We start from the raw sequence: 14452 nt of genomic DNA, 5'->3' as shown, positions 1-14452 counted from the left end.
TATACATTAGACGATTTTGCAGGATAAGTTGCATTCTTTGACTCTATCTTCTCTCCTCTTGACATGATGTCCATCAGCGAGAGAACAAGTCATCTCGAAAACATCACGGCGGCATGGCACGGGGCGTCGGAGGCGGCGACGGACGGCGCGGGGACCGGAGATGGATCAAGTGTGGCGGCAAGGAAAGGCCCATATTCACACTTGATCACTCGCATATCATTCAAATCATACGCAAGTACTCCGCATCTCAGAGCGCTTGGTACTTTCCATTCAGGAGGCGCATGCATACCCGAGACCTGTCGCTCATTGCCTAAATAAGCTTGCCTACGGCCAATACTTGATGGCCGGGCGGACATGAGTCGGGCAGATGCTGCTGAGCGTCAATTGCATTTGGTCTGGTACTTGCAGAAAATGACGCTGCCATTGTCTATTCCACAGTGCTAACCTGACGAGAGTGCAAAAGAATTGGGCATTTCCCTTGATTGGCGCCCGTCATGGTGGAAAATATTCAAACATGGGAAATCCACTTGGACAATAGCAGTTGCAGCGCCATTCGGTCGGGGTCCACCTCCGGGGGTCCGCCGGAGGACGATGAGAGGGCTTGGGGGGGGATGAGTGGTGGTGACAGGCCACACGCCGCTGGAAACTGGAGCCACACCGGACCAGAAACATCCATCTCCACCAGAACCGTCGGCCGGCACCCCCGGAGGCAGGCGCACCGTCCCTGTTTGGACAACATTAGGACCAGTTGGCAGCTTTCAATTCAACTTTGAAGGTTCCCGGTGAGAATAGCTGGCGGCGGGCTAGTGATGCAGGATAGGAATAATCGAACTGCCGTGCCAGCAGGGAGCTGGGTTGTGCACAGGCTGATCACTCATGCGCCAGCTGGACCACCTGAACGAAGCCATTCCCGGTTTCTATTACCCCCAGCTTTCTCCATCCCTACCGGTTGACGTTTCCATTACCCCCGTTTTACTTGATCGCAGTTATGGCTGCCCGCAGCGATTCGGCGTGACCTATCAGATGGAAGCCCAGGCACCTGAGCCGATCCACTGGTGGACTTTCTTACGCCCCCAGCGGCCAGCGACGCTCGCTGCACGCCCTCGCCGCTGCCGCCGCCGCCGCCTCTTCCTCCGCACATGGTTTGCTACCGACGCGCACAAGTGGTATATTGTCAACGATGATGCGTCAAATGCATAATAGCAGCCTTCAGGACGCGCGCCGCGAGGATGGATATGCGGGCGTTGACTTGATCAAGCCCAGGTGTTCTCTTGGGCCATTTCCACCGCCGTGGATGTGTACTCGTGGAGTCAAGTACAGCGAGTGTCTGGCCCAATCACACATGTAGCTGGTGCACGATTTTGAAGCCGTTGACACCCATGATGCAACTATATGCCTTGCAAATATTGGCACATGATGGAAGCTCGGGAGAACTAGGCAGTGGCTTTGGTGTTATGGAGACCGTGTTAATGCAATGCATCTGACAAATATGGAACAACTTTATTCGCACGCGGTGGAATACGAAGCATCTTTGAGCATCGACGGAGGGCGCAAATCTTCAGCATGGCTTTCCGTCGCCCGCCGTGCATATTGCGCGCTCCAGGCTTCAATACATACATCTGGTTGGGCATTCCTTGGGCCTCTGGCTTCTCGCCCCTGACATGTGGCTATCATACAATTTGATTCCATACAAGTTGAGCTTCGCGTGCTGTAGCTGTCGGCCATTGGCAACAAGTCGTGGACTTCACTCGGGAGCTGTGCTTGCTACAACCAACCAGTACACAATGTATATATGTACACAATGCAAAGTCTGGTCGTACTGGACGGAACGAGGCGTCACCTGTAACAACGAACAGCCAAGCAAAATGAGCACTGGGCCGTCTATCCGGTTCCCGACAGCAACGCAACGATGCCAGCAAGGCATTGACGGAACATGGAGTAGCCATACCGCAATGCACTGTACTGCGCCAACGAACCCAAAAAGGGTCAACATGATGTTCGAGCCCCCACCCGCGTCACGCTTATTTGTGCTATTGCGAGCGAGCAGGGACGGAGTATACAGAGTAAAAAAAGGTCCCAAAGCAAAAAAGGGGGCACTGGCTTTTCGCCTTTTCTGGCACGAGCATTGATCACGAGGACAACAGGGAGAGAGAGAAAAAGCCAATCCATGCAACAGATGGCGCATTTTCCTTTACCCTTCTTCTCCCCTTTGGTAAAAAAAGACAAAAATGAAAAGCTTGAACACGGGTCCGTGTCTTATTAGCCTTTTCCAAAACAAAAACGCAGGCTTTGCCGTACCCCAACCGCTGGGGTCGAGTATCCCTGTGCATTGGTCACGATGGCTGATCAAATGCCACTACTGGCCCTTCTGGCCCTTCTGGAGACACGTCTTACGTACAAGCGGCGGAGTCGATTCGATGAAGTCCCCAAGCACATCATCACCAGGCTTCGCACGTAACCCACTGGCCAACCGGCCAACATGGGCATGAACGGCAAGCGGATAAGCGGCTACGGAGTATGCCGTGCGTGCAGCATTTGATTTATTTTTTTTTTGGTATTTTCGTCTTGTGCTACTGGATGGAGCAAGTTTTGTATTGTTATGTATCTGTCTTTTTTTTGTTGTTGTTTTTTTTTTGCCACCCAAGTAATTTGGAGTTGCGGTGACAACTGCCAGTTTCCCCGAGTGGTACGGAGTACACATGTGCATGTATACTGCACTCGAGGCTCAGTGGTTCTCTGCACCCGCCTGCATGGAGGTACCTGGATACTCCGTGCTATTATGTACAGCGCTTAATGTCAATTGCGTGCACATGTGCATGCATCGAATTGATGTCCCAATGTTGCGCCAGGCTGCCACTCCCCCTGCCACTTCCCTTGCATTAAAAGACAACATTGAATTCTCCATCTTGAATGTTTCCGCCCTTCCGAACTGGGCTTCTGAGTCTAGCCATCCGCCCCCATGACTCTTTGGAGCCGATCCCCGGATTTTCTCAAGCGGGATCCCTCCGGCTGCTATTTTTGCACCGCCCAAGCGAGCACAGAGTGAGGGGGCGCTGTTATGATTACTATTATTGTTGTTGTTGCTGCTGCTGCTGCGAGTGGGCGAGGCCCTCGCTCGTTACAGCCTCGATCCGAGTGTTGCGTGCATTCGAAATGCTGTGTGACTCCGGCAATGACACTCACTTGCATTCGGAGGTTGCATTTCCACTACTATTACACGTATGTATGCATATGTGACTCTGTATTGGAACGTCGATTGAATGGCAGGTTCCTGAATGGTACTCCTTGTGTCGGTTGCACCCGGGGGGAATGAGGCTGGCGATTGCTGCGAAGACGGAAATATCGGCCATGCAGCAGAAATGACGATGACATGCAACTTGAAAACATACAGAGGACGTGGCCCAGATACGTTCTTGTATGAGGGATCGAGTACCGAGTACCGAGTTGCATACATGCTTCGTACATGATACATGGAATTCTGAAAGTCCATGTGGCATCATGCACTCCGTTCCGGCTGATTATCATGGCGACGCCATCAGCATTCTGCATCTGCCAATTGCGAAGTTACCATATGCAGCTGGGATGGCGCATCAGATGGCTCAATCCGCTCAGCATCACCAGCATCATCATGGCTTTCTTTGGTCATTGTGTCCCGTCAGAGGGGCACGCGACCTCGCGCGATGGATTTTCTCGCGTAAGCAATATGCCACGGTCACATATGCCCTCTCATTTCTCAAGTAGAAGCAGCCTAGCGCAGGGAAACATTATACATACACAGGTACGGAGTACAGGTGGAGGATTATGGGATGCCCGGCCCCAATTCTCGTCGGCCATGCCGGCACGCCGTTTGCCTCGAGCCAAAGCGCTCGGGATTTGCTCCATTGCGCCCGTTGACGCCCGACGCTGAACCTTTTGCAGCAGCCAAAATGCGCCACAGCGCGATGCTCCTGCGTAATTTTGGCTCGCCAGTTGGTGTTGGGTGGTCACGATGCCTTCATGGCCGGCAGGTGACAGCTCACAGGGGGTGTGATCCGGCTGTCCCCAGACAAGACCATGTACGGAGTATTATCAATAACATTCAAGGGAGGAATTCAGATCCCTCGGCCAACATTCTTCTGCTCGTCTGCCTCGCCCCCGCGGAGTGGCCACGTGCCCTGCTGTGTTGGTGTCGGCAGCGATGGCAAAACGGGGCTGGGGCATGCGAAATTATCCAATCTCTCATTCGTGCCCGACGATGCCGAATCTTAGGGTCCAAGGCAACGGTAGTTGAATAACAGTTGCAATGTATGTATGTACTCGACTCGCGCTTGCTGGTCCAGGGCAAGTACTGCCTTTTGTCCATAATTTGGTTCTTTCCATGGTTAGAATTGGCCGTTATTTTACACTATTCGTACACCCTAGATCCAGACTGGACTGGAGCGAACGAGCCCCCTGCTTTAGGACCCAGCAACGAGGCATTGCAAACCACATGACTATGCGCAACCCGTAATTTATATCACAATTCCTTTCTTTCAATTTCGCTTCTCGGCTTTCAATCGCGTTCATGCACATGTTTATAGTACAGTAGTCTTGGACATGAAACAATTTGACACCGGGATATATCCTCAATATGCATCTTTTACAATGCCCCGAGTCTGAACACACCAACACACTCAATCGACATGTCAAATACCCTATACCAGCTGTAATGAGCTTACAGCATCTCTTTCATACGAGTGCATTATACATGCACGGCAATTTTTTTACGTGGCAAAAATTCCCTTCTGAAATACACTGGCAAGGTCGAGGTTTATTTAGTTGAAGATGTGCTTGTTTCGTCCTACATTCACTTTCCAAAGAATTGCAAGGCAAGTACAGAGTGATTTTGCCCAATACTGTGGTTTGTACGGAGTAGCCAATCAGGTTATAAGATTGGTCCGTGTAACCTATGTATGCTTCGCAGAATACCCAGGACTAAAGCCGCGCTTCCTCCATTCGCAGCTTTCGGGCTTTGATGAAACACACAAGTATGAAAGGCGTTATGGTTCACAGGGCTCACAAAGTCCTGTTTTTGTTACGTCCGGGTTAGTTATTTTCGGTAGTAAGTCGTATTCTCACTCTCCCGAGAGTTACCAAGCCCCCAACCTAGTTGTGTGGAACTCCGGCACGTGACGTCTCATTTCCTTACCTCCAGATGAGAGCAACACCCTGGTCAGCTGGGCTAGCACCAGCTCCGAGCCAAAAATTTTGAGAGAGTACGGAGCCTCCGTGACGCAGTTCTCCAAATCAACGGCCACACGCCCATATCGCGAACATCAGCAGGCAATCCGCATTACACCCAAGTTGCTAGTGCGGTCCCGTATAAGCGACCCTGTATCATTTAATTCCCACCGTATACCTTTTCACGAGCTGCTTGCGCCTTCATCGCCTTTCTCATTGGACGGGGAATCTCGCAGGTTGCCCAACCTCTTAACGACGACACAGTTTTAACTGTAGCCATCCTCCCTATCCGCCAAAATGGTCACTCTCACCGAAGTTGAGGACGAGCATTTCCAGTCCTCCCAGGCTGGCCCTGATGTCGATGACGATGACTTCACTGATACTGGTTCGTTCCCATCACCGCCAACTATTTCAGGAGATTGAAGCAGAAGCATTTTGACTGACGAACCCTTGGTAGACTCTGAAATCTCCAACGACTCTGACTACGACCCCTCCAATGAGACCCTAGCAGAACGCCTGTACGCACTTCGAGATATTGTCCCCCCGACAACGAGAGGTTGGATCTCCAGCCGTGTCAACTCCATTTCCAGCAAGGCCTGGAGCGTATTGTCATTCAGTGGCAAGGGTGCCTGGGTCATTACCACCTCTGCTCTATTCTTTGGCGTACCTTTTGCTCTGTCCTTTGCTGAGGACCAGCAACTTACTGCCATGGAGCAGGAGTACAACATGCGACAGACCGGTGGCGAGCTGCTGACCGCCGGCTCCGAGCAGAACACTGCTGATAAAGTTGGAGCCGCCCTGGGTGATGGCCAGGCTAAGCCATCGCTGTAATCTCTTCACTATAATTGGATTATGCCGGAAATTTCTTGAGACATTGTGCGCCCCGACGACAATCTCTACCACGAGCCAAATTTAAGAGGACACGTTGATAGCGCCCTTTTCTGTACAATACTGTGTCGGGACAAGAGCTGAGAGTTTCGCGTCACCGCTTGATGAAACACGACCGACCGGGAAACCGGGCTTGGTAATATAAATACGAATTGGGGTAGGAAATGAAAATAGGGGGGGATATGGGAGTGGATTTTTTTCATCTTGTTTTCAATCTCATCTCCTATGACGGGCAGGTTCGCATGTATTTTGTCACTGTACCTTAGACTTTGATTCTCTGACTTGTACAATGTGGATAATGAACACCAACACTCGCGGTGAAAATCTCCATCTGTGTCAGATGTGCCTTGAGCAGAGGCTCTTCATGGCTGGCACTATCGCTGTATTTTCGTTGTTGAAAAAGCCGAAGCCCGCACCCGATGAAACTCAACAGATTGGTGTTCTTTGGCCGTTGTAGATATCAACTCACAAGACGGGTAAAGCCACTCATCAGGTCGAACGAATATTGAAGCTTGACTAGTATCGCCCAACCAAATGTAGGGTAGCATCGACTCGGGCGGGGTGTCGTCAACTTGGAAAGGCGTGCTTCGGAGAACTCCATTACCTCGCCTGACCACTGAGAATTGAAGTGCAAATTTGGCTCGCAATGGACTACGTGCTGTTACCAAAGATTGAGGTAAGCTTGTATGGACAGGAGGAGGATGAATCACGACCCGAGCGCCAACTTTGCGTAACAGGCCCGGCGATGCTAACCTATGGACTTGGCTGTAGCTACATGCCCACCTGACTGGAAGTGTTTCCCGTCCAACATTACACGAGATTTGGAAAAGGAAGAAAGCGTCAGGCCAAACTGATCTAGAAGACCCGCGGGTAGTCATGCCCGAGGGCAAACACGACTATAACCTTCAGACGTGAGTGACTGTTGCCAACTTTCCACCGCAAAGTCCAAGGCATCGTAGCATGCTTAGATTGCACATGGTGTTTGCCAGGTTTGTACGTGGACGTGTAATGGTATGGCAGAATATTGCAGCAAGATACTATACTCGCATGAAGTGGCGTATTGCCCTCTGGCTCGTCAAGTTTGCCTCGGGAAACTAATGGAGAGCCTGCAGTTTCTTCCCACTCTTCAGCAGCTACATCTACAATCTTCTCACGGACGAAGAATCGATCCGCTACGCGATAAATAGTGTGCTACAAGACTTCCTGGCCGACGGCGTTGTGTATCTAGAGCTGCGCACCACTCCGCGATCCACAACCACCATGTCTGCAGAGGCGTACATCACAGTCCTCCTCGGCGCTATTGAAGAGTTTGAATCGCTTCACCCCCAACTGCATACTCGTCTGATATTGTCTATCGATCGCCGCCATTCCATTCGTACGGCAGAATCTATCCTCGACCTCGCAATTCGTCTACAAGACACAAATAAGTGCGGCGTTGTCGGCATCGACTTGTGCGGAGATCCCACTGCTCGTCCCGGGGGAGAAGTTGCCGTGTTCACTCCCGTCTTTGAGCAGGCCTCTAGAGCCGGGTTGGGGATTACTGTTCATTTTGCAGAAGCAGAGGCCAGTGGATCTCACGATGAGCTCCGCACGCTGCTTTCTTGGAATCCCGGCCGATTGGGACATGTAATATGGGAGGACGAGGAAGCTAGGAAGGTAATTGTAGAAAGGGAACTGTGCCTGGAGCTCTGTCTGAGCTGCAATGTGCAGGCGGAAATGGTCCATGGGGGGTTTGAAGGCCACCACTTTGGGCATTGGAAGGGCGTCAAGGGCCCCAAGATTTCGCTAGCGGTAAGTCTAGATGGCCCGTCCATGTCTCTGCGTCTTCTCCGAATGGAGAGGAGCCGGGTAGATGGATCCAGACGAAAACTGACAAAGGCCCTACTAGACGGACGATGTAGGTGTGTTTGGGAGCCTCCTTTCGAACGAATACCGACTAGTGGCCCAACATTTCCATCTCGACCGTTCTCAGATATGCGCTTTGGCTCGGCAGGGAATCGAGGGCATATTTGCTGGAGAGCAAGAAAAACAGCGATTGCGGGATATAATGTGGAAAGCGTGATGGCAATCAACGGCAAACTTAGACGTCTAGATGGCACAGAATGTGTTTAGACCGAAATTTGAACGTGTGACGTTGGTAAACACTATTGTTGAGTCTTATGCGGCTCAACTTTCCCATTTCGAGAACTACTAGGTACCTGGGTATTTGCGTTCAATGTTCATTTTTGATTGATGTTGGATGTGGTCAAATCCAAGGCTGCAATTTAGCGCGCGATGACACTCTAGATGTCATGACGTCCCGCCGTGGCGCCCGAAAAAGGCTAACAGCCAGTTGAACCGCGGCTGCCAAGCCAACCAGCATCAACCCTGGCTTTGCCGCAGCCTGCACCTTGTATGTACGTACACCTAGGTGGGAGGAGCGGCGGCGACAAACCACATGTGCACTTCCTTGATCTCGACTAGGCAACCTTCATGTCGGCCTGGGGTATATGGTGCCACGGCTCGCTGCAAGAATATTTTGCGACAAATTCAAAGTCTCTGAAAATTGACCTGTCGCTGCGGGAGCAAGGTCGTCCTCAGCGGAAACCATGAATGTCCGTCAACACCAACTACTTACCAGCTAACGGTCCCCGTCAAGGCAGGAGAGTGCGTGGCTAACCAAGAACCTACAGATCCTTGAATGGGCCTTTGGGAAGCGCATGACGCCGGCTGAGCGTCTACGCAAGAACCAGCGAATGCTCGACAAGGCGATCCGAGAACTCGACCAAACGCGCGTCAAGCTGGAGAAGCAGGAGAAGACGCTGATACAGCAGATCAAGACCAGCGCCAAGAACGGGCAGATGGGCGCTTGCAAGATCCAGGCCAAGGACTTGGTCCGCACGAGGCGGTATATCGAAAAGTTCTTTTCAATGCGCAGCCAACTACAAAAGATCTCATTACGGCTCCAGGTACGACGAGCAATCCATACATACACATGGGGAATAGCTGGGAGAGTTCACTTTGGTGAAGAACAAGGCGACGGCTGACACGAGACACTTTCAAAACAGACGTACCGAACGAACGAACAAATGATGCAAGCTATGAAAGGGGCCACGATGGCCCTGGGGAGTATGAACAAGTCAATGAACTTACCCCAGCTTCAGCGAATCGCCATGGAGTTTGAACGAGAAAACGACATCATGGAGCAGAGGCAGGAGATGATGGATGATGCCGTCGACGATGCCATGGATGTTGGTGTCGAAGAAGAGGGCGATGAAGTGGTCGAACAAGTCTTGGAAGAAATCGGCATTGATTTCAACCAATCCGTAAGTTATCCCCCAACAGGCCACTGTTTTTTGACCCTTCATTTTGCCGTGGATTTGCCAAAGTAAGCGAGTAGGCTGACGTATCTGGCAGCTTGGGGAGACACCAACGGCCATAGGCAACCCTGCTATTGCGGAAGGCAAAATTGCACAGGCTGTTGGCGGAGGGAGTGGTGGTGACCCAGTTGATGATGACCTTCAGGCCCGACTTGATAGTCTGAAGAAGTAAAGTGGCGCGATGATCACTTTCGGTGTGCGAGACATCACTTTACTATACTACTCCGTACATCTACGTACTTTTTTTTACGGACGACGACTATCGCAGAGGCTGGGCGATTTTTTTCTTTTCTCTTTCCTTTTCTCCACTGAGGCGTTTTGAGTTTTAGAGAGACGAAAGACGAAGACGATGCTTTTTTGTGGTATGCCGGCCCAGTTTGCCCCCGGCAGGTTTAAGCGTTGTTTCTCGCATAGTAGCTCGCGGGCTGGAATATATCTTGGTTTCATGCTGTTGGCAATTATGCTGTTGGCAATTTTGGGATTATCAACTGTCAGACCAGCAAACAAGGTCCAGAACAAAGAGCGTCATGGCAATGACATGAGCGCAGAAGGATATGAATGCGCCTCGCTAATGCTCTGATTGACCATGAGTTTGATTGACCGCGAATATTCCGAAGAACCCGCGAGCTGCTGCCGTGTATTAGATGCCGCATGACCTCGTGCGAAAATAGGGGCTGTGGGGGGGCAGGGGAAACATTGAATGGGAGGAGGACATGTGCAGGATAAAGGACAGACGGAGCAAACTCTGAAGACGGACTGACTATTGTAGACTTTATTTACTATGGACATGGAATATCGGGGAATGGAATGTATTGATGCTCTGCAGATGCCTGTAGGTCGGTCGGTACATTTGGTAGAGTGATGGTTGGGAGAAGCACTGGAAGGGCGTGCCATGCCGATTCCAAGCAGACCCCAGACTGAAGTGTTCAACAAATTGTCAGGAACACGGAGCAGTCAAGCAACCTTGTTGCGTCCGGATGTCCGGGCCTTTGTCGGAACACGCTGTTATCAACGGGCGCGCCGAACGGTACTCGGTAACGCGTTCAGACTGCGGAATGGCCCCAATCAATCACCCGTCACTCCCGACTCGACTTAGCTTGACGCGGAGCTGCTCAGCCACTCTGGCTGGTGACGTCGTCTGGGTCCAGAGCGCCAACGCCCAACAGGAACCGGCGGAGAGAGACATCCGGAGCTCCCCAATGCTCGTTAATAATAGAATGACAATACGTATTAGTGCGTACGGAGGTACTTGCATACTTTGCAAAGTAAGGACCGAGGGAATAGGCGATTGACATGTTGCATGTTGGGCATCTAGCATCTACCCCAGCAGATCCTGCCCTGCCCTTACTTTAGGTACCTGGCAGGCACTTCCGTACTCCGTACATTGTTAAGTAGTAATTCCCCCCCCCCAGCCAGCTGCCCCAGCCAGCTGCGCAGCCAGGCTGTCCATAACCCCGCCAGAGCCTCCGGATGCCAGTCCGCCACCAACCTTAGAACTGAGAAAGACCCCTCATTTGCTCGTTTGAGCACGGTCAAGCGCTGTCCATTTCTCCTGCATTTCGTCCAGCGCTAACACCCGTCGTCGCCCAGCCCAATCGACCAACCCAGTCGACAGTCCGACCTTGGTCACCGTCACCCAGACGTCGTCGGAACACACGTCTCTGCGACACCTACACACCCTCACCACTGTTCCTCCGTTTGTCAACACCGCCTTCACCAGCGAGACGGCCATCGTACGGCCTCATCCCGATAGTAGACACGCCACCGGGCTGTTGCCTCTCGCATTGCGTCGTACCAGTCGAACCTTTGCTACCCAAGCACTGGTTGACACTGCCGCACTTTCCTGTCCACCGTCACCCCCGGACGGCCCTGTTCACGCCGCTCTTCTTGCTAGGCACTCTGGTATGTCGTCGTCGTTGTAACTACGGCGTCCCTTTTTCTTTTGGTGCCCATGTCTTCTTAGCTCTGCCATCGTTTTGTCCGACGCCGACGCCGTCACTCGTGACCATGTGGTGGCATATCATGGGTGGCGTTTCAACCGGAGCAAACATTCAGACAAGTCTGCGCAACAGTCATTTTAGCCGCGGCCATTGATTGTTCGACAGCTGTCTTTCGCCTATACCGCCGGGCGCTCCCTTGGACGCCATTTTTAGGCATTTGGACGCCACAGCATACCCCCATCCATTGTCACATTTTCCATATAACTCATGCCACCTCCTCACACTGCCTCTACAATATTTCTAACTTCTATCGATAGCTGTCCTAGCCTCTTCGAATTTTGAACCGTCATTTTACACCCGAACTCCGTACTGTCGCTGCTATTTCCGCCCGTGATCAAACAATTATCTAGAGCTACTACATCAACTTACCAGATTCGAGTCCTATTTTCCTCCCACCTCCCCCCCTGACGAGGATTATTTTGGGCTCAGTGGTCGTATATTCTTTTCTCATTGTCGTTGTTTTATATATTCAACAAACCCCGCGACTGTCTTTGACGGCATCGGGGCCTTTGTTACGTTCTTGCTCAACACAATACTCCCCACCCAGAGTCTTGCCTCACCTCCACAAAGCTGGCAGGCAACAAGCGCCGCAGTCTCTCCTCTCAAGGGGGAAGCCTGCTGAATAGAATGTTTGGCGGGGGTTCCAATTCTCCAGGACTAAAGACAGAGAGCGAATCGAAAGCTGAAACAAAGCCTCCTTCGCCCGGCTCAAGTCCTAAAGCCAACCCTCCGGCTCCCATCAAGACGGCTATTACCTCGCCTGCGAGCGGAGAGAAACGAAGTGGCAATGGCAGCCCCCGCTATAATGACACCGGGGGATCTACGGATAAGAAACGTAGGAGCAGCGGTGTCGGGAGCAAAGCGAGCAGTTTCCTGGCATCGGCTAAGAATACCTTGAACTTCTCCCAGGTCGGTCGTGGAAACTCCGATCTGAGTGCCCAGACGCCTTTGCAGAAGTTGGGTAAGCAAGATCCCGCCTTGGCAGTCCCGCAGGGCCAGCATAACAATTCCGCCGGCGAATCGTTACCCGGCCCGAAGTCTACATTCCGAGTCGGCGTTTGGGAAGATAGGAACAAGAAATGTCGTCGGACCATGGAAGACACCCACGCATTCTTGTACAACTTCTTGGCGACTCCTCAGCCCAATAGCGACGCCCCGTCCAAAGCCAAGTCCGAGAAGAACGACTCGGAAGGAACTGGCAACGAGATGTTGGAATCCGACAACGGATACTTTGCCATCTTTGATGGCCATGCTGGTACTTTTGCTGCTGACTGGTGCGGGAAGAAGCTTCATCTTATTCTCGAGGATGTTATTCGAAAAAATCCAAATGTGGCTGTACCGGAGTTACTAGATCAGACCTTCACCACGGTGGACACACAGCTAGAAAAACTCCCACTGAAGAATAGCGGCTGTACGGCTGCCATTGCCGTGTTGCGATGGGAGGATCGTGTCTCCAATGAGAAACCTGCTGCGGGGGCGACGAAACAGACACCCAAGACGAACGAGGCAAACAACCCTGATAAAGACAAGCCATCTAGTTCGCCGCGTGGCCGTACGGCTTCTGCCTCCTCTACCGACACTCAACTGAAGCCGAAGCTGCCCACCACCAGGCAACGCATTTTATACACGGCTAATGTCGGCGATGCTCGCATTATCCTATGTCGTGGCGGCAAGGCGTTGCGGCTGTCATATGACCACAAGGGAAGTGACGAGAATGAAGGCAAACGGATTGCCAATGCCGGCGGGCTGATTTTGAATAATCGTGTCAACGGCGTTCTGGCAGTGACCCGTGCACTAGGTGACGCATATATGAAGGAACTTGTCACCAGCCACCCATACACGACAGAAACTGTTATACAATCTGATACGGACGAATTCATCATCATTGCATGCGATGGGGTAAGTCAAGTTCCTGAGTGGAATAGGCAGGTTTAACTGGCTAACTGGATTTCTTTCTTCATAGTTGTGGGACGTTTGTAGCGACCAGGAAGCTGTCGATCTAGTCCGGGACGTCCAAGATCCAATCGCTGCGTCAAAACAGCTGGTAGACCATGCTTTGAGTAGATTCAGCACCGACAATTTGTCCTGCATGATTGTTCGCTTTGATAAGACTTCTACGGTAGCCCAAGGCGTGAGTACTAGTGAGAGTGAAGGCGGATCGGACCGCATCGCGGCGGCCAGGGTCAGTGAAGCTGAGAAGATCGTATCGGACACCAAGCAGGCAATCGCCGAAGGTACCGTGCCTGCAGTTGGAGTGTCTGCCAGCAATAGCGGTCGGGGATATGACACGATACCTAGAGAGGGAGGAGAATTCATTGTGACTACGCTGAGTGAGCCTGTCGCGGAGGAGACAGAGAGCGCTGTTGCGGAGGACGACAGCCCCGAAGTGTCAACAAAAGGCAAAGACGCCCCGGAGGCGGCAGAGGCTGCAACAAAACCTGATGAGGGGCCCGAGAAATGAAGGCACTTGGCGTGCTAGTTGCGGACATGCACACGTCTGATTAGGCATGACATTGGTATGACGACAGACAAGAGACGACGGGCAAGTTGAAATATGCCTTCAAATTAGCAACCCCCATTTTCTGCTTTCAATTATATTTGCATTATGAATTTTTGTTTCTTAAGATGGATATTTGGGCTCGGTGTGCCGTTTCGGCTCGGCTCGACTCGGCTCGACTCGACTCGATTTGTAGTGAAGGGACTGTATGTAGAACCACCCAGGTAGACATGTATGAATGAATCGGGCATCGGACATTCGTGTTGGCCATACACTTGTTGGTCTCAGAAGTTATTTGCAATCAATGAATGGTTTTCTTTTTGACAGAGGTTGGCAATCAACAGCCTAATATTATAAGAGACTGAATGAGCCGAATGGGGTTGCTTTGGATAATGCCGGCGCTTTGACGCTTTTCTTTTTGTCATTCATTCATTCATTCATTCATTCTCATTCATCCTCCCCTCCTCCTTTTTACTCCTTTTTTATATTTTTTTTTAAAGTCAACGCAC

At 51.6% G+C, this 14452-nt stretch overlaps 4 protein-coding genes across 4 annotated transcripts; all 4 read left to right on the top strand.

The window, feature by feature from the left end:
- Positions 1-876: 876 nt before the first annotated feature.
- On the top strand, positions 877-1200 carry G6M90_00g041780 (uncharacterized protein; the record flags this gene model as incomplete). The annotated part of the gene is made up of 1 exon (XM_066130287.1): positions 877-1200. One exon carries the CDS (start codon positions 877-879, stop codon positions 1198-1200), a length of 324 nt encoding a protein of 107 aa, XP_065986580.1.
- Positions 1201-5496: 4296 nt separating this feature from the next.
- tom22 (Mitochondrial import receptor subunit tom22) lies at positions 5497-6030 on the top strand (the record flags this gene model as incomplete). Its single annotated transcript, XM_014692034.1, has 2 exons — positions 5497-5584; positions 5657-6030. The coding sequence occupies 2 exons, from the start codon at positions 5497-5499 to the stop codon at positions 6028-6030; spliced, it is 462 nt and encodes a 153-aa protein (XP_014547520.1).
- Positions 6031-6733: 703 nt separating this feature from the next.
- Positions 6734-9618, top strand: DID4 (DOA4-independent degradation protein 4; the record flags this gene model as incomplete). Its single annotated transcript, XM_014692033.1, has 6 exons — positions 6734-6763; positions 6859-6998; positions 7200-7878; positions 8760-9035; positions 9135-9392; positions 9484-9618. The coding sequence occupies 6 exons, from the start codon at positions 6734-6736 to the stop codon at positions 9616-9618; spliced, it is 1518 nt and encodes a 505-aa protein (XP_014547519.1).
- Positions 9619-12073: 2455 nt separating this feature from the next.
- ptc1 (Protein phosphatase 2C 1) lies at positions 12074-13907 on the top strand (the record flags this gene model as incomplete). Its single annotated transcript, XM_014692032.1, has 2 exons — positions 12074-13345; positions 13410-13907. 2 exons carry the CDS (start codon positions 12074-12076, stop codon positions 13905-13907), a joined length of 1770 nt encoding a protein of 589 aa, XP_014547518.1.
- Positions 13908-14452: the final 545 nt, after the last annotated feature.

This window comes from Metarhizium brunneum, chromosome 2 (assembly GCF_013426205.1).
Source record: "Metarhizium brunneum chromosome 2, complete sequence".
Lineage (NCBI taxonomy): Eukaryota > Fungi > Ascomycota > Sordariomycetes > Hypocreales > Clavicipitaceae > Metarhizium > Metarhizium brunneum.
Note: the sequence above shows the minus strand (reverse complement) of the source record. Positions and strands in the feature narration are given on the sequence as shown.